At 43.2% G+C, this 20,178-nt stretch overlaps 1 protein-coding gene across 1 annotated transcript in view; it reads left to right on the plus strand.

Moving 5' to 3' along the window:
* The first annotated feature begins 19,738 nt into the window (after nt 1-19,738).
* LOC103012080 (aromatase) overlaps nt 19,739-20,178 on the plus strand; it is a 31,873-nt gene continuing 31,433 nt past the window's right edge. Inside the window, exon 1 of the mRNA XM_007170396.2 lies at nt 19,739-19,883. Coding sequence (XP_007170458.1) covers nt 19,739-19,883 — 145 coding nt within the window. The remainder of the gene's footprint in view (nt 19,884-20,178) is intronic.

Below are 20,178 nucleotides of genomic sequence, written 5' to 3' on the forward strand. Positions count from 1 at the left end.
TGTTGAATTGATAGCCTCAGAGATACCAGCAGATATTGCATCCATAAAAAATTAACAGATAATGGACATTAATACTTTGATTTTTGAGATATAAATCTGAATGAATGGACTGAAAAGCCAAATAGATAACAGTTGAAGGATGGCTGGGAGATTCAGTCAAGGAATTATCTTAGAATGTGGCACAAAGTGATAAAAGAGATGGGAAATATAAAAGAGCAGGTAAGAAACATGAAGGATGGATCTGTAAGACCCAATATTTGTCTAACTGGTGATTTAGGAAGCAAAAATAGTGAGAATGGAGGTAAGGCAGTATTCAAAGAAATATTAGCAAAGAATGTCCCAGAATTGAAGAGGACCTCCTAAATTCTCAGCAGTATAAAGAGGCCACATACAAGTATCTCAGCGGGGCCAGTTCTTCACCCACTGAAGATGGACTTGATTTGGGAAGCAGTAAAAAGCCATTTGAAGCCAAGTGTGGTGGAAAAGTTGATCAAACTCAGTTCTTATTGACGATGAGATGTAAGTTAAATTAGATGTAAATTTAAAATTTTGTTGCAAGGCTCATAAATTAGTTCTACTATTAGCACCCACACAGATAGTTTAGCTAGTAGAATTTCCTGTTTTCTCAAAACTTCCTCTAGTTTCCTTGTATAGGGGTACACATATGCTAGTTCCTAGCATAAGAGTATGTAAACAAATTAGAAGCCAGGGAGTCAAGTAAGAGAGCAATGTATCCTCTCATGTATCCTCTCTCATCATCCCCACCCCTACTTGCAGTTCCACCAGTGGATATTAATGTTTCTCAACATGAATCCATCTTCTTTGGTCTCATTATCTCCAACCACCTCACTCAGTCCTACCTCCAAGCACTGCCAAAGCCCTCTCTTCTGCTCACCATCAAAATCCTAACCACATTCCAAGGCTCAGAACAAGTCCCACCTTTCACACAAAGGCTTGTTTGGCCACATCTCTATACCAGTATCTCATCATGCTTGTGAACATATCATGCTTATTAGTTTTTCCTGCTCCTAGCCTGTAGGCTCCCCCAGAACAGAAAGAGCGCCACACATGTCTTTTGTGACCTCCACAGAACTGCTCCAGGTGCCTGTTAAAATGAGAATACCCCCAGGAGAGAAAACAAGCTGAAGGATTAGCCCCTGGAAACTATTTTGGTGAGATGATTTCCTCTGACTGGGGAGAACGAAGTGCGTGGATAGGAAATGTGGGGAAATAACACAGAAAAGGAAGTGTGGGTGAAGAGGGGCCCTAGAGTTGTGGTCATGCCACCTCAGCATCTCACACGATCCCCAATTACTCTATGACACCAGGGTCACAGAATCGCTGACCTCTAGACCACCAAGGGAGCTTAGAGACTACCCCATTCCCCGGCCCCTCAGAGTACCCAAGAGAGGTGTGGTGACCTGCCAGCAAGCACACATTTCTTCAGTGACCCCCAAGGACACTACTCCAGTCCAGAGCCTCTGCTCTTACCCGCTATTCTCAGGACTGTCCCTTATTAACCTATGCTCTTGTTGGAGACGGAAGACTAATAGCAATAATGAGGTTTATTGAAATCTTACTGTGTGCTTCATACAGATACTCTGATAAGGCCTCAACATGCTTTAATTCATTTCCTCCTCATAGTTACCCCATATCAAGAAACACTTTTAGTTTCACAATTTTTCTGATGAAGAAACTGAGGCACAGCTGTAGCAGTAAATGCACACAGTGATAGGGAGTCCATCTGAACCCAGGAAAGCAAATGGAATGGGCAAGGATGCAGGAGGAGCTCTGAGTTTCCCCTGTCAATTCTTTTCTCATTCTCTCAACCTGCAATGCCTTTCCCTCAACTTGATGTCTTATAAAATAATACTCCTCCTTCCAGGCCTGCTCATTAGGCCATACCCAACCTTCCCAGGATAATCAATCAGTTTCTTCTCTGTCCTATCGTTGTTTATGCCTCTGTTTGAACACCTGTAATTTGACTTATATTAATAGTAATATAGGTGACTCTGTCTGGTCCAAATTAACTCCTTGAGGGCAAGGGCCTCACTTTGTTCATTGCTATATTCCTAGAGCCTAGAACACTGGCTGGGTGACTGTAGATACTACATTTTGGGAGTGAATACAGTAGTCTGCACATGCACTTGCTCTCCATGAGATGGGCTCCTCCGTGGCAGAATCCCAGAGATCCCACAAGTCTTGATGCCCACTGAGGCTAAGTGCAGCCATGGATAGTGCCAGTGTGAAGTGGGCCACAGATGGGATTTCAGGGATCAGACGTGTCCCCCATTCTCCCCGTAAATATTTCTCACTGGCTGCATAATCTACCACCATATCATCAAGGCTTCATCTGTAGATTTGGGGTCCAGGTGAAAAGTTAAATGCCCAAAGGAAAGCTCATTCACTTGCAACCTGGAAATCACACTCTACTGGTCAGTGAAGGTGGTTTTGATCTGGAAAGAGCCCCTGGGACATTGGGAACCTGAGGTGGAAGGTGGATGAAGGAACCTGACTTAGGAGTTGTTAATTTGAAGTCTGTGAATGGGCTGCAGTGGGTCCAGAACCCAGTATTGTATTCAAAGCATACCGATTACTGAGTGTGTTTCTCCACAGCTTTCATTAAATTCTCAGAATGGGTCTGGGGCTCTAAAGAGAATGAGAAGAGCTGGAGAAGATGGCCGTTTGCACCTCACGTTCCCTGACATCCCAGATCAGCTCAGGGCACCTGGGCCTACAGATGCCACTGGCTGGCCAAAGGCAGCGGTGCAGAAGGAAAGAACCAAGAAAGGTGAAGAGGGCAAAGGCATTGGGGAGGGCTATGAGGGGAAGCTAAGACAAAGGGTAGGAACGTTGGGCATCAGATACACAGCTAGAAGAGGTCATGTGGCCCAATCCCCTTGTTTTATAGATAAGGAAAGGAGTTCCAGAGAGGTTAAGTAACCCCAGCATTTCGGGTCAGCCGGTGGCTCCCTTGCCAGAGATTGGCCCTGCTCTAGGCCATCTCTGTGGCCTCACAGTTTGTTCATTAAACAACAGATAAGCTCACAAGGAGAGGCTAGTATTGCTGCTGTTATCTGGCTCTTTGGGTGGCAGCTGCAGGCCTTTTCATTGCTGGAATTTGGCATTTGGAATCAGAGATAGGGTAGGGAAAACATTCCTCTGGGTACATGTGAACGCATCATTCTTTGATGACCCCAGGCCTAAAAAGCTTAACTTGCCAACCACTCATTCATTCACGTCACCAACATTTACTGAGCACTTACTAGGTACAGGCACTCATGGTAGCCTCCCTGGGGGCCCCAGAGAGGAGTGAGATGTGAGGCTTTGCCTTGAAGGAACTTGTGCTGTGGTAACGATGAAAGGACGTCCCACTGCAGAGGCAGCTGGGGCTTCTGTGCAAGAGGCGGGTTTGTTGCTGCCCTTAGAAGGACTTAATCACATCCAGGTAGATGAGCCAAAGCAAGGCCACTTGGGACCTCGGTGTGGTAAATCTTGGACACCAAGGCTCAGGTATGGCTCTGAATCTCACCGCAAGAAAGAGGTTCTGTGGCCTCTCTGACTGGTGGCATCGGGGCTGCTGTAAGTAGCCCCACTTGAGAACCTCCCACTGTTGCCCCCAGAGTCATGGAGTCGCATAACTCCATGTGCCAGAGAGACTTTGAAGCCTGAGGAACAACTGGTTCCAGAGGTTTCACTTTCACCCTCATCTCAGTGTCCTGAGGTAGAGAGAATTCACATCCTCAACCAGGGCTCAGGGAGGCTTCGGCAATGAACAAGGTCACAGGGCTGTTTAACCACAGAGCCAAGACTTGAACTCAGGCCCATGACCCCAAATCCTGCTGCTGTGAAACTGTCACTTCTGCCTTTTCTCACCTCAGGTTAAAGCCAAAATTGTACTGAAAAATCCCACTACTGATACCCTCTGATGCCAGACAACATGTTAGATCTTGTACAAATGAGTTGAAAAGTGAAGTGGTAGGAAGCCTCTTAGAGAAATGACTACTGCTGTGGGAACGATACCCAGCCTGGGTATTGTTTCTGCCTCTCCACGAGACAGGCTCAGCCTGCTAGTGAGAAAAAGTATGGTTTGGATGTCAGGCAGCTCCTGTACAATAGGCTCTGAAGGCCCCATGGTGGGCTTCTGGTCTCTCAACATCCCCTACCCTTGTCTCATGGCCTGAAAGGGCCATGATCTAGAAGGCGTTTCCAGTGGTCACTGCTGATTATACCTGAAAACAAACTCTCTTGGGACAGGATATCAGACACAGCCCATTGGGAAGACAACGGATTAGGTATCTGAGGGACAAGAGGGCACCCTCAGAGGCGCAAAGATGAAAGCTGAAGGAAAAGGGCAGCCAAGGCCTGCTGGTGGTTGGCCAGTAAGCAACTGTGAAGAAAAGCTCATTTCCACAGACATGCACTGAAGTCATGGGACCTCAAAGATGAGTAAGAAAGCCCCAGTCCTGCCTGATGCCCAAGAGCTTTGGGTCTGTGTGCTCATGTGAAATGTGGATTTTGGCAGCCTGTGCATTTACCAGAGAGGGAAACTTGCCTTTCATGCACCATTAATAGTCTTCCCTATGTGTTTGGAAAGCTAGTGGCTGAGGTCTCCCAGTGGTGCCCTAAAGGGGAGTCCAGGCCAACCACACAATGTTTACCCCACCAGATTTCCCTTGTTGGTTTCTACAAGCTCTCCTGCTCCAGAATAAGAAATTCCCAGGGACTCACTTGGAAGCATGTTGGGAAAAATGACTAAACCATCAGTGTCATGACCCCAATGCCAGGGCATGGAAATCAGATAGCAGAATGTGCACACGGTAAACCTTTCCCACTTTTAAGTGACCACTGGCATGTGACCTTACTTCCCCAGATCTCATGTGGTTGGTTCAGTTTTCAAGGGAGAGAACTGTACTATTGGAAGATCTCGGAGATTTTTTCCAGCTCTGATAACCTGTGTTTCCACAATGTAGGAGTTCATGGGCAGTTCTGCCTGTCACCTCAGAGACCTGTGGTCCTCACATGATGTCCTGGCTTCCAACACCTTCCTCGGAACTTTCCCTACACCTCTCGTGCCTGAATGTAGCACCTTGCTCAGACAGGATCCTTAATAAATGTTTGTTTAATGAAAGTCTCTACAACTCTGAGTTATAGAGTGACTTGGCAGTTGAAAGCAAGAGTATCCCAGGACCCATGTCAAAGGGAAAGGAGGAGGGTATTTACACCAGGGAAGAGATGGCTCAAGGAAGGCAAGGAAGAAGCAGACCTCTCCTGGGAGGCTTGTGGGGCAGAACCAGCAGAGCTGGGGTGACAGGGAGGAGACACGAGAACTCCCAGGTACGATGCCTGTGGTTCAGTGAGGAGTCAGAGTGTGGGTAAAGAGAGCCAAGAAATAAGGCTGACTAAGGATACATCTGGAAGCCTTGCAGTAACTGGAAGCAAAAAAGGGTTTTTAACAGGGGATTGATGTAATGAAAACTGAGTTGGAAAACAATCTGGCAGCAGTGTGCAGGATGAACTGAAAGGGAAGGTCTGAGAGGAAGAACATCAGAGAGGTTACAATGGGGAATAAAATCTGGACAGAGGTGGAAACAGTACAAACTCAGGCAACAGGTTTGTAGCAAGCATATGCAAAGGCCTGGACACTGTTCTAGGAGCGGGATACGGTTGTGAAGGAGGTAGACCCAGATCCCCAGCCGTGGGGAACTCATCTTCTAGGAGATGAAACAGGAGGAAGGAGATGACTTTTAAGAATTAATGCCTCATTTTATTAGGTAAGGGATTTGAGGAAACATGCACATCCAACTCAGAAGGATAAATATAAATGATTTAATCTATTCTCTTTAACATCCCTTTAGATGAAACAATGAATTGTGTAGGGCTGATCCAATAAAGTCACTCATAGTCAGCTTAAGGCCTGGCACCAGAGGGTGACTAGGCAAAGGCAGCTGCAGAAAGGACTCCCACACCAGTTCCAAGCGTGCAGCTCCTTGAAGTCTGTGGCACTTGATTCAGATAATTAATAATGGCTGCGAATGGGCTGGAGTCTGGATTGGGCCCACGGAGAGGTGTTTTGTTTGGCATCATACCTGAAACTTTGAGAGGAGTCCTGGGCTCTATAACGTCTACCCATCTCCACAGCCGTGTCACCTGTGTAGCCCTTAAAGTCATTAAACCTTGGGAATGCCAAGAGTAGAATGAGGGTCCACCAGGAATCCCCAATTTGGGGGGAGTTTTCCCAATAGGGGCTTTTGAAAACAATTGGGTATTAGAGATTTTGAGGCAAGTTTTGGAAAAAGTCTAGAAGGCAGATATGGATTTGTCTTCAACTGACCACTGAGAATACTCTTTGATCATTAATGGAGCAGAGGGTAGGGTTAAGGTCCATTACAAAAATTAAGATATGGGTCTGAAGGTAAAGGAAAATCTTGCGTCAGAGACAAGACATTTTTAGGGAATATCCCTAGAACTTTGTGATGACATTTTTTTTTTAATTTATTTATTTGATTTATATTTGGCTGCGTTTGGGTCTTCATTGCTGTGCGTGGGCTTTTCTCTAGTTGTGGCGAGTGGGGGCTACTCTTTGTTGCAGTGCGCGGGTTTCTCATTGTGGTGGCTTCTCTTGTTGTGGAGCACAGGCTCTAGGCACACAGGCTTTAGTAGTTGTGGCACACGGGCTTAGTTGCTCCGCGACATGTGGGATCTTCCCGGACCAGGGCTCGAACCCGTGTCCCCTGCATTGGCAGGCGGATTCTTAACCACTGCACCACCAGGGAAGCCCTGTGATGACATATTTAGGCTGGGACAGGGGGTGAATATTCCTAGGGGGTAGGAAAGTAAGGGGAAGGGGTAAGTAAAACAACAACAACAACAGCAAAACCCCAAAATTTTGAAGTTGAATGACTGGGAAAATGATGTATGAGAAGGCTGGGGTGGGAGGAGGAGGTTAGGAGGAAGTCAATGGTTTTGGTTTTAACCATAAGTGTGGAGTGATGGTGAGGCATCTAAGTGCTGATGTTCACTAGGCACTGGAGGCTTCAGATATGGAGTTAAAGAAAGAGACTGGGCCAAGAAGGGAACTGGGGGTGGGGCACCCACACAGCAGCAAGAGCTGCAGTCAGGAAAAGAAATGAGTTCTCAAAAGGAGTATGAAGCAGAGGGCTAAGCTCTTAGGCTGGGAAATGCTCAGGGTTCAGGGACTGCAGGGGAGCTAGGAACAGGTACAGAGGAATAAGAAGGAGCAATGGGAGAAAAGGAAAAGCCTATCACATCAGCCATGGGCAAACCGATACAAGAAGGAGAAACGGCCAAATGGGTCCAAAGCCACAGACTGAGATCAGAAGAACAAAGATGGAGGGGGAAAAGGTATGGATTAAGAGGTGGGAAGGTTGTATGTAACCTCTGAGGGACTGGTATCATGAGTGTAGTTAAAGCAGAAGCCAGAAGTTAAGAGGCAATGGGTATAAAGGAAATGGTAACAGTAGGCATGGGTTATTTATTTGGAAGAAAAAGAAGTTAACCTGCAAAGAGGAGAGGAGGAAGCCAGAGATACATAAGGAAAATGAGGAGAGGCCTGTATCATGGCAGCCAGAAAAGGAACCAGGCATGTAGTGAGGGGAAGCAGAAAGTGGTTTGGGTTAAAAGAATGGGCTTTCAGCTCCCACAGATTGGTGCTCGCCTCCCACTTTACCACTTGCTTTGACATGCTGAGGCTCAGTTTCCTCATCTGTACAATGGAGGTATAATGTATTGAACTCATTCCAGAAGGTCGTTGTGATGACTGAGCCCTAATGCATGTAGAGCACTTGGTGAAAAGTTCCAGGTGAGAGTGAAACTGATGCTACAGGCATCAGGTCTTGGCCACACTCTTCAAGGCACTGTTGACACCACATCCAGGTTGTTTGTTCCCCTTGTAAAACAGCAGTAACGGTTGTCATAATATTTTTTAAAAAAGAAAAAATTAATTTTTGGAGATTCATGCCTTTTGGACATTCTCCAGCTTCTACCTTCCTCTCTGTCTCTATTATTGTAGCAACCCAGCCACGCTTCCTTGTTCATTAGAGATGCTGGCACTTAGCCATGATCAGCCTCTTCTGGTCTCCTGATAGCTCTTGGGCCAACCCTCCCCAGCTTTCTTTGTAAACTCACCTTTTCTTACAAGATTTATCCTCCTCTATTCTGTCATCAAATTTTGGTGTCCCTTAAGACACCCTTCTCAGTCTATACAGTCTCCATAGCTCATATGTCAGCTCAGACACCTCCCCTGAGTTATAGACCATATATCACCACTTGGATGTTCCAACAATTCCTCCAACTCAAAATTTCCAAAATCTAAAAGAATTCTCCACACCTCAAAACTGGTCCAGGCTCAGAGAACGGCACACCACCCCTCTAGGTACACAGTCTGGAAACCTAGGAGACATACTTAACACTTTCCTCTCTACTTATATCATTAGATTTAAATCATGAGATTCATGCCAACTTAGTGAACCTGTCTATTTGTCTCTATTTCGACCTCTTAAGACCACGGTACCTCCCTCTCTTACCTGAAAAACTATGGAAGCCTCCAGGCTGCTCTCCTTCACACCCTCCAATACCCCTCCCTCCATCGTATTCTTCCCACTGCAGTCAAAGTGATTCAGATTTTTAAAATGCAGATATGACTTTGCTGATCCCTTGCTTAAAGCCCTTCACTGGCTTCTCATTTCTCTTAAGACAAATTCTAACCTTTCTAATGCACCTGCAAAGCTCTGCACAGGTGTCCCCTATCGCCATTGCAAGCCCCAATACACCCCAAACTGCCCCTGCTCTCTGGGGCCCAGGTCACCAGCTTTCTTCCTGGTTCCTTGCTGATCCTTCTTTCTGCTTCGCATCATGCTCACCCTCCCCCTGCTCCCATCCGTCCCAGGCCACCAGTTCCATTCCACAGCCCCTCCCTGGGACAGGACACTCTGCAGCCACAGGCTTCCCTGCCCCCAACTGGATGTTCTCACTCACTTGGGGAACCATTCAGTAAAGATCTGTAACTCCTCCTCCAAGACCCTGTCTGTTAGCCCCTGGGGGCTGATCACATCTGTCTTGTTCCTTGCAAGAGCCCCAGTAGGCAGCCCCCTGTCTGTGGGGACCCAAATCAGAAGGTGTGGCAGGGAGAACCAAGGTGGCTGGGTCACGTTCCTCTGGGAGTGGGGGCAAGAAAGAGAGACGGACCAGGTGTACTGGAGAGAATGAGAAGGAGGGTAGGCTTGGCACTCGGTCCTCAGACCCTGCTGGACAGGTCGCCCCCATGCTGCAAGGTAGGATTTGGTAGGGTCTGGCCAAGCCGGGCAGCACTTCTGCAAGGTGAGGGCCTGCCTTCCCACCCTGGCAGAGGGTCAGGGCTGTATCAGGGCATCTGGGAGCCCCTTTTGGTACCGCAAGGCCCAGAGTACATCCTGACCCCAAAGCACTGGGATACCCGGGTTCTGCTGTGCCCCCAGTGGACTTTGCCCTGGCTCAGACTGGGGACTCTGGCCTGGCATTTCCTTACCCTGAGGTTGTGGGGCATTAAGGTGTCAGGATATCTGTGGTCCATGTAGCATGGGAGCACAGGCCTGGTTCATCAGGAGGCGTGGGATGCCCCAGTGAATGAGACCACTTTGCAAACAAATGCCTGGAAAGCCAGGTATTTGAGATGGCTTTTGAAGGCCTGTGGCACTTTAGGGCCACATGTGTGTATATGTATGTTTGGGGGTGAGACGAGGGTATTCCTGGCACAGGGGACATATAAGTAACCTCTCTGAAGTTCTAGGACCTTCCTCCATTCCTGTACCACACCTCAAAGGCCTATGTTCAACCTGTCTGTGTGGCCCATTGGAATGTTCTACTGGACAGGAAAACCAATGTGCAAGGAGGAGAGAATCTTTAAGGATCTTTCCAGCTGTGCATTCAGAGATCTGACAAGCTAACTCCTTTAAAGGGAGTCATTCTGAATAGCCTGGAAATGAACATAAATGACTGAAAGGTCCCTGAATGTTGAGACCAAATGAATCCCATAACAGGCACCAAATGGCATGATTCAGAGCATGGGCTCTGGAGACAGACTCCATGGATTCCAATCCCATCTCCACGACAAACAAACTGGGTGCCCAAGGGCAAAATTCGTACCCACACTCCAGTTTCCTCATTTGTAAAATGGGTACCATCATACTTAGCTCACAGGGTTGTTGTGAGGATGAATGACTTAATATTTGTAAAGTGCTGGGAACAATGTCTGACACACAACAAATGCTATGTAAGCATTAAAAAAAAATTCTCATTCTTTTGGGTCTTTAAATAGTGCTCTTTTAGGCATCTTTATGACATACTTTTGAGGAAGATGAGGAACCAGGCTTCCTTGCCCCATCAAACTTTTAGAAATACAGGCAGTGCTAACTTTGCACAGTAGTGCAGGACAGTAAAAATGACCATGCAAACTGAAACTATGCAAGGTAATCTTAAAAATCAAGAAAAAAAAATACAACTGTACTGTGAGCTTTAAAAATTTTGTTGAAACATGAAAAACTCCCTTAGTATAGGTTTTAAGTGTATATGGAAGTGAAAAAAATAGTAAAACCAATATTTTAATACACTGTAATTTAAAACATTAGAAACATTGCAATTCTTAGTGTTTTGTTTTGTTTTTTTCTTTGTAAAAAAAAACTCAACAAGAGTATTTGAACAGTTCTTGCTGCCTTCTTTTTGTAGAACTTAGAACACTGAGGGAACATCTTTTCTATGCCTTGGTGAACTGTCATACTCCTTTATAAAGTTGCATCAGCTTCCAACATTTTATACTTTGTGCTTTCAACATTGTAACATCTCTCTGAGAGTTTGTTAAACATGAAGTTTTTGCCCGCATCACTTCCTCTAGGACATCTTCCTCCTTTTTGTCACAACCACTTTCTTCACTTACGCTTTTAACACTGGTTTCAGGTTTCATCAATATAAACAGAAACAGTGAGGGTCCTGACTGGCAGAAAGTCACAAGGAGCTTACTCAGAATGATGTAAAATTCCACTCTGGAAATTAAAAACCTAAAAACTCAACCTGTTCAAAGAAGCTGTTCATTAACAAAGGAACCAGATGATAGCAGACACATTGCTGACGTTTCAGTCTCAACTTATATATATTTAAAAAAAGAAAAAAACTGCCCAACATATGTGTAGGCAGTTTTAGTGCCTTGCACTTAACTGTTAATGATTACTTAAATGGTAGAATAATAGGATGAATCAATAGAATGAATCAAGCAACTGAATGAATTCAACTATGTCATGAAATTTCTGTACTTGCCGGAAATGGATCTTTGATTGTGTATCTAAGATCTCATATAAATCAGGAGAGAAATGTAATTATATATTCTTCAGGAACCTGATGAAAGTTATGGCTTCTTTGCCCCATAAAAGTGCAGCTGAGCAGATACAACATTTTACGCAGCATTTCAGGGAGTTCACAGAGCCCCTGAAATCCACTTAGAAGTCCTGGTTAAGAATCTAGAACTCTATTACTAGGTAAAACCCAGCCAAAGTCTGTTTCAGAGACATTGCAAGTCTTGGGAACTTAGAGCACCTTCCAAGAGAAGGTAATCCTTGGAGTGGTCACCTGGCACCAGGAACTGAATGGAATGGTTGCTCTTTCCTTGTTACACAAGGCTATTCAATCTAAGTCTCTTCAACAAACCACCATCCCTGAAACTCTCTTCTAAGAGGATAGGTATTGGAAAACCTTACTGAAAATAAAGACTCAACATTCCGTTGTGGAAAAACACAGCAGAGGGGAGTGGCCAAGATGACGGAGTAGGAAGACCCTGAGCTCACCTCCTTCCATGGGCACTCCAAAATTGCAATTATTTACAGAGCAACTATCCATGAAAGTGATCTGAAGGCTAGTAGAAAAGATCTCTACAGCTAAAGATATAAAGAAGGAACTATAATAGGACAGGTAAGAGGGGCATATATGGAGTATAGTCAAGACCCATACCACCAGGTAGGTGACCCACCACCAGGAGGATAACTACAATTGCAGAGGTGCCCCCCAATAAACCAGTGGTCTGGGGCTCACAATGGACTCCCCAGCCTGGGGTGGGGGTGGGGGTCCTACAGTGGGAAGACAAGCCTCCAGAACATTTGGCTTTGAAGGCAAGTAGGGCTTGCTTTCAGGAGACCCAGAGGGCTGTGGGAAATAGAGACTCCACTGTTAAAGAGTGCACACAAAGCCTCACATGCTCTAGGACCAAGGGCAGAAGCAGTAATTTGAAAGGAGCTTGGGTCACACCCACTGGCTGATCTTGGAGAGCCTCCTAGAAAGGCAGGAGGCAACTGAACCTCAACCTGGGGATGAAGACACCAGCAGCAGCCATTTTGGGGAGTGCATCCCACCACAAGGACGCTGGTGCTGGTAAGCACCATTTTGGAATCCTCCCTCTAGCTTATTAGCACCAGGACCTGGCCCATCCCCACTAGCGCACTGGCACTAGTCCTGGAACCTCCCAGGCCAGGAAGCTAGCTGGGTGGGGACACAGCCCCACCTACCAGCAGGCCGGCAGCCCTAGGAACCCCTGAGCCTCTAGCCACCCTGGGATCTGGCCCTAGCCACAAATGAGCTGGCACTAGCCCTGGACCCAGCTTTACTCATCAGGGAGGCACGAGCCCTGGGATCCCTTGGGCCCCAGCCCTGCCCATCTACAGGCCAACATCAACTCTGGGACCCCTGGGGTCCTGCAGCTAGAGACCCCAGAACCCATCTCTGCCCACCAGTGAGCTGGCAGCAACTCAGGACCTGGCTTCACCCACCAGTGGGTGGACACCAGCCTTAGGACCCCCTGGGCCACAGCCCTGGGACCACCAAGGCCTTGAAGCCAGCTGTGTCAGGATCCAGTGTACTCACCAAGGGGCCAACACCAGCTACGGGACCCCTGAGCCTATAGCCAGAGAACCCAGGACCTGGCTCTGCCCATCAGTGGGATGGCAGTAGCTCCAGGACCTGACCTCACTAGTGGGTGGGCACCAGCCCTGGGAAACCTTGTGCCTGAGCCCTACCCACCAGCTGGCAAGAAAACAACTCCAGGATCACAGCAGACCCACAGCCAGCCATGTCAAGACCCAGCCTACCCACCAGCAGGCACGCACCACCTCGGGATGCCCCGGGCCCTGGCCCTGGCCAACAGCAGACCTACAGCAGCTCCAGGTCACCCTGAGCCCCTCAGCCAGCCATGTCAGGATTTGGCTATAAAATATGATGTCAAAAACAATAAATGTTGAGGGGAGGGAGAAAATGCAGAGTTGTTAAAAGGCATTCAAACCTTAAAAAAATCAGCAACTTAAAATGACTATGTATATATATATATATTAGTATATACAAACCTTTTCTTAACCACAAACTAAAAATCTATAACAGATACACACAGAAAAAAGAGGAAGGAATCCACACACAACACTAAAAATAGCCATTAAATCACAAGGGAGTAGAGCAAAAGAAGAAAGGAACCAAAAAAAAAAAAAACCAAAAAAAACAAAACAAAACAAAAAAACCTCACAAAACAAGCCAAAGAGAATTAACAAAATAGCAATAACTACATACCAATGAACAATTATTTTTTTATCTGTTTTTTGGCTATGCCACGCGGTATGTGGGATCTTAGTTCTCCGACCAGGGATCGAACCCTTGCCCCCAGCAGTGGAAGCATGGAGTCTTAACCACTGGACTGCCAGGGAAGTCCCCCCTTTTTAAAAAAAAAAAATAATTACTTTAAATGTAAGTGGACTAACTGCTCCAATCAAAAGACATAGAATGGCTGAGTGGATATGAAAACAAGACCCATATATATGCTGCCTACAAGAAACTCATTTCAGATCTAAAGAAACACACAGACTGAAAGTGAGGGGATGGAAAAAGATATTTCATGCAAATGGGAAAGAAAAAGAAAGCCAGTGCTTATATCAGACAAAACAGACTTTAAAATAAAGACTGTTACAAGAGACAAAGAAGGACATTACATAATGATCAAGGAATCAATCCAACAATAAGTCATAACAATTATAGATGTATATGTACCCAACATGGGAGCACCTAAATACATAAAGTGAAATATTAACAGACATAAAGGGAGAAATTGACAGTAATACAATAATAGCAGTGGACTTTAACACCCCACTTACATCAATGGACAGATCATCTAGACAGAAAATCAATAAGGAAACACTGGCCTTAAATGACACATTACACCAGAATAACTTAACAGATATACAGAACAGTCCATCAAAAAGCAGCAGAATACACATTTTTTTCTAGTTCATGTGAATCATTCTCCAGGATAGATCACATCCTAGGCTACAAAACAAAGTCTCAGTAAATTTAAGAAGATTGAAATCAAATCATGTATCTTTTTCCACCACAAAGCTATGAGAATAGAAATCAACTACAAAGAAAAAACTATAAAAAACACAAACAATATAGAGGCTAAACAATATGCTACTAAACAACCAATGGGTCACTGAAGAAATCAAAGAGGAAATTTAAAAAATACCTGGAAACAAAGGAAAATGAAAACAGAAAGAAATCATGAAAACAGAGCAGAAATGAAAGAAATAGAGACTAAAAAAAAAAAAAGAAAATATCAATAAAACTAAGAGCTGGTTCTTTCAAAAGATAAACAAAACTGGAAAACCCTTAGCCAGACTCATCAAGAAAAAAGAGGGCCCAAATCAATAAAATCATAAAAAGAAGTTACATCCGACACCACAGAAATACATAGGAACATAAGAGATTACTACCAACAATTATATGTCAGTAAGATACACAATCTAGAAGAAATTAACAAATTCCTAGAAATGTACAATCTCCCAAGAGTGAATCAGGAAGAAGTAGAAAATATGAGCAGACCAATTACCATTAATGAAATTGAATCAGAAAAAAAAACTCCCAACAAACAAAAGTCCAGGACCAGATGGCTTCATAGGTGAATTCTACCAAAGAGTTAGAAGATAGTTAACACTCATTCTTCTCAAATTATTCCAAAACTTTTCAGAGGAAGAAACACTTCCAAACTCATTCTACAAGGCCAGCATCACCCTGATATCAAAACCAGATAAAGATAACACACAAAAAGAATATTACAGGCCAATATCACTGATGAACATAGATGTAAAAATCATCAACAAAATAGTGGCAAACCAAATTCAACAATACATTAAAAGGATCGTACATCATGATCAAGTGGGATTTATCCCAGGGATGTAAAGATGGTTCCATATCTGCAGATCAATCCATTTGATTCACCACCTTACCAAACTGAAGAATAAAAAATCGTAAGAGGGCTTCCCTGGTGGCGCAGTGGTTGAGAATCTGCCTGCCAATGCAGGGGACACGGGTTCGAGCCCTGGTCTGGGAAGATCCCACATGCCACAGAGCAGCTGGGCCCGTGAGCCACAATTACTGAGCCTGCGCGTCTGGAGCCTGTGCTCCGCAACAAGAGAGGCTGCGATAGTGAGAGGTCCACGCACTGCGATGAAGAGTGGCCCCCACTTGCCACAACTAGAGAAAGCCCTTGCACAGAAACAAAGACCCAACACAGCCATAAATAATAAATAAAAATTTAAAAAACAAACAAACAAACAAAAAAACAAAAAAAACCTCTTCCAACACTGGAAGTTTCTAAAAAAAAAATCATAAGATAATCTCCATACAAGCAGAAAATCTGACAAAATTCGACATCCATTTATAATAAAAACTCTCAACAAAGTGAGAATAGAGGAACCATAACTCAACATAATAGGCCATATATGACAAGCCCACAGCTAACAACATACTCAATGTTGAAAAGCTGAAATATTCTTCTCTAAGATCAGGAACAAGATAAGGATGCCCACTCTTACCACTTTTATTCAATATAGTTTTGGAAGTCCTAGCCACAGCAATCAGAGAAGAAAAAGATATAAAAGGAATCCACATTAGAATGGGAGAAGTAAGACTGTCACCGTTTGCTGATGACTTGACACTACACACAGAAAATCCTGAAGACACCACCAAAACCCCCCCCCAAAAAACCAGAAAAAAAACCCAAACTAGGGCTCATCAATGAATTCAGTGAAGTTGCAGAAGACTTCTGCAAGAAATCTGCAGAAATCTGTTGCACATCTATACACTAAAAAGAAACTAACAGAAAGAAAAGATTTAAAAGGCAATCCCATTCACAATCACATCAAAAAGAATAAAATACCTGGGAATAAATCTAACTAAGGAGGTAAAAGACCTATACTTGGAAAAGTATAAGACACCGATGAAAGGAATTGAAGATGACACAAACAGATGGAAAGCTATATTGTGCTCATGGATTGGAAGACCTAATAATGTTAAAATGATCATACTACCCAAGGCAATCTACAGATTCAATACCAGCTAGAAGGGTGGGATAGGGAGGGTGGGAGGGAGGGAGACGCAAGAGGGAAGAGATATGAGGATATATGTATATGTATAACTGATTCACTTTGTTATAAAGCAGAAACTAACACACCATTGTAAAGCAATTATACTCCAATAAATTGTTAAAAATAAAATAATAAAAAATAAATTAAAAAACAAAAAAAACCACCCATAACATTCTTCAAAGAACAAGAACAAGTAATTCTAAAATTTGTATGGAAACAAAAAAGACCCAGAATAGCCAAGACTATCTTAAGAAAGAAGAACAAAACAGGAGGTATCCCACTCCCTGATTTGAAACTATACTACAAAGCTATAGTCATCAAACTCATATGGTACTGGCACAAAAAACAGACACATAGATCAATGGAACAGAATGGAGAGTGCAGAAATGACTCACACTCATATGGGCAGTTAAGCTATAACAAAGAGCAAAGAATATACAATGGGGAAAAAGACAGCCCCTTCAATAAATTGTATTGAGAAAACCAGACAGCTACATGCAAAAGAATCAAACTGGACTACTTTCTCACACCATATACAAAAATAAATTAAAATGGATTAAAGACTTCAAAGTAAGACCTGAAACCACAAAACTTTTAGAAGAAAACACAGACAATAAACTCTTTGACATCAGTTTTAGCAGTATGTTGGGGGATATGTCTCCTCAGGCAAGGAAAACAAGAGCAAACATAAAAATGGGACTATGGCAAAAAATCTTTAGTACAGCTAAGGAAACTGTCAGCAAAATGACCACCTACTGAATGGGAGAAGATATTTTCAAATGACATATCCAACAAAGGTTAATCTTCAAAATATACAAAGAACACATAAAATTCAACATCAAAAACACAAACAACCCAATTTAAAAGTGGACAGAGGACCTGAATAGACATTTTTCCAAAGAAAACATACAGATGGCCAACAGGCACATGAAAAGATGCTCAACATCTCTAATCATCCAGGAAATGCAAATCAAAATCACAATGAGATATCACCTCACACCAGTCAGAATGGCTATCATCAAAAAGAGAACAAATAAGTATTGGTGGGGATGTGGAGAAAAAGGAACCCTTGTGCAGTGTTGGTGGGAATGTAAATTGTTGCAGCCACTATGGACAAAAGTATGAGGGTTCCTCAAAAAATTAAAAATAGAAATACCTGTGACCCAGCAATTCCATTTCTTTATTTATGGAAGAAAATGAAAACACTAATTCAAAAAGATATATGCACCCGTATGTTTATTGCTGAATTACTTACAATAGCCAAGATATGGAAGCAACCTAAGGGCTCATCAACAGATGAATGGATAAAGAAGATGTGGGGTGTGTGTGTGTGTGTGTGTGTGTGTGTGTGTGTCTGTGTGTGTCTGTGTGTGTATAAAATGGAATATTACTCAGCCATAAAGAAGAATGAACTATTACCATTGGTGACAACATAGACGGACCTAGAGGGTATTATGCTAAGTGAAATAAGTTTGACAGAGAAACACAAATACTATATGATTTCACTTATATGCGGAATTTAAAAACCAAAACAAATATAACTAAACAGAAAGAAAGTCATAGGTACAGAGAAAAAACAGGTGATTGACAGAGGGGAGGGGTCTGGGGGAGGAAAAAAATAGGTGAAGGAGATTAAGAGGTACAAACTTTTAGTCACAAAGTAAGTGAATTATCGGTATGAAATGTACAGTGTGGGAATATAGTCAATAATTATGTAACATCTTTCTATGGTGACAAATAACAACTAGATTTACCATGGTGATTATTTTGAAATGTATAAAAATATCAAATCACTATGTTGTGTACCAGGAACCAACATAGTGTTGTAGGTCAATTATACCTCAAAAACAAACTCATAGAAAAGGAAATCAAACTTGTGGCTACCAGAGGCAGGGGGTGGAGGGATGGGGAATTAAATGAAGGTGGTCAAAAGGTACAAACTTCCAGTTATAAGATAAATAAGTACTAGGGATGATAAAGTACAATATGATAAAGATAACTGGGAGGGAGACGCAACAGGGAGGAGATATGGGGATATATGTATATGTATAGCTGATTCACTTTGTTATAAAGCAGAAATTAACACACCATTGTAAAGCAATTATACGCCAATAAAGATGTTTAAAAAAAAGATAATTAACACTGCTGCATCTTATATATGATAATTGTTCAGAGTAAATCCTAAGTGTTCTCATCACAAGAAAAAAATATTTTTTTTCTATTTCTTTAATGTTATATCTGTATGAGATTATGGATGCTCACTAAATCTATTTTGATAATCATTTCAGGATGTATGTAAGTCAAATCATTATGGTGTATACCTTAAACTTATGTACTGTTGTATGCCAATTACATCTAAATAAAGCAGAAAAAAATATGCTTTCCAAGAGGAAAAAAAAAAAAAAACAGAAGAGAAAACCACATCAGAATCAGCAAATCAAACTGAAAATTGTCCTGCACAGGAGACCAGCTGCTGTGGGGAGCTCGGTTGCTGAGTGGCACCTGAGCCTACTGCTGGTGGCATCAACTATGTCCTCTCTTTTCTTCCTGCTTCCCCACTTCTTTTTTCCTCCTCTCCTTTTATTCTTCCTCTTTTATTCTTCTTTCCTACTACCTCTATCATAGGCCCATGTGCACTGCTTCATCAAGTCCATGGTGCAAGAGATTTTAAGCTTTGTCAAAGCCAATAGGAAAAGATAGTCCTGAGTGAATCATGTTGAATTCAATAGATAACGTGAGAATGCCTCAGTGATGCCCATGAAACACCTTCTTACTGAAGAAGCTTACCCTTTGGGGAAGTAATTTTGAGCAAGGAAGAATATTGGGGAATGCTTTTTTGAAAAATTTATTTGGCTTGAAGGGAAAAAGATTGCCTAAACAAAATCTGCTGATGAAGTCATGGAATGACTCCATCTCTGGAATGAGCTTCATTTTCATGTGTTTTGGTAAGAAATCTGGCTCTCAATTGGGAATTCAGTCACTCTACCCACTCAAGGGCAAGATGATAAGGTTCTATCAGACCAAGCGTCTAAACGAACCTGAGACTCTACCAAGGTCAGAAATGCTGCACTTCAAGCCAAAAGATCTCGCTTGGGCTTGCTTGTTTTGACTTGTAACTACAAATTTGTCTTGTCTAAGTGTCCAATCATGTTATAAAACAGAACACCCATCTCTACAGTACAGCATCCTCTGAAGCAAGAGGAGTCGTAAATGTACATTTTGGGGGATTCTCTAATTTTTCTGACCCTCTGATTTCCACAGGACTTTAAGTTGCTTCCCCTGAGTTCAAGCAACGCAAGATGGTTTTGGAAGTGCTGAACCCAAGGCATTATAACATCACCAGCATGGTGTCTGAAGTTATGCCTATTGCCAGCATTGCAATCCTGCTGCTCACTGGCTTTTTTCTCTTGGTTTGGAATTATGAGGACACATCCTCAATACCAGGTAAGTCAGTCATTTATTTCTATACCTAAGAAGACTGTTTTCTTGGGCTTCTGATCTATGAGGGTAAAGGAAATTTTGCAAAACGACGAAGAGTAAACCTGGGAAGATGGCTGAAGGCCACGGCACATAAGCAAATGAGGACTCAGGTGAAAAAATTTTAGCCAATTATCTGCACATGTTTAATGAAAACATTAAAACAATATCTTACATAATCCCTTCCAGTATCCACTTTGCTTTGGTAGAATAGACTTGGCACTTGTATGCTTTAAAGTAAGTTTAAGATGGAGTGGAGCAA

The sequence above is a fragment of the Balaenoptera acutorostrata genome, chromosome 3, assembly GCF_949987535.1.
Source record: "Balaenoptera acutorostrata chromosome 3, mBalAcu1.1, whole genome shotgun sequence".
Taxonomy (NCBI): domain Eukaryota; kingdom Metazoa; phylum Chordata; class Mammalia; order Artiodactyla; family Balaenopteridae; genus Balaenoptera; species Balaenoptera acutorostrata.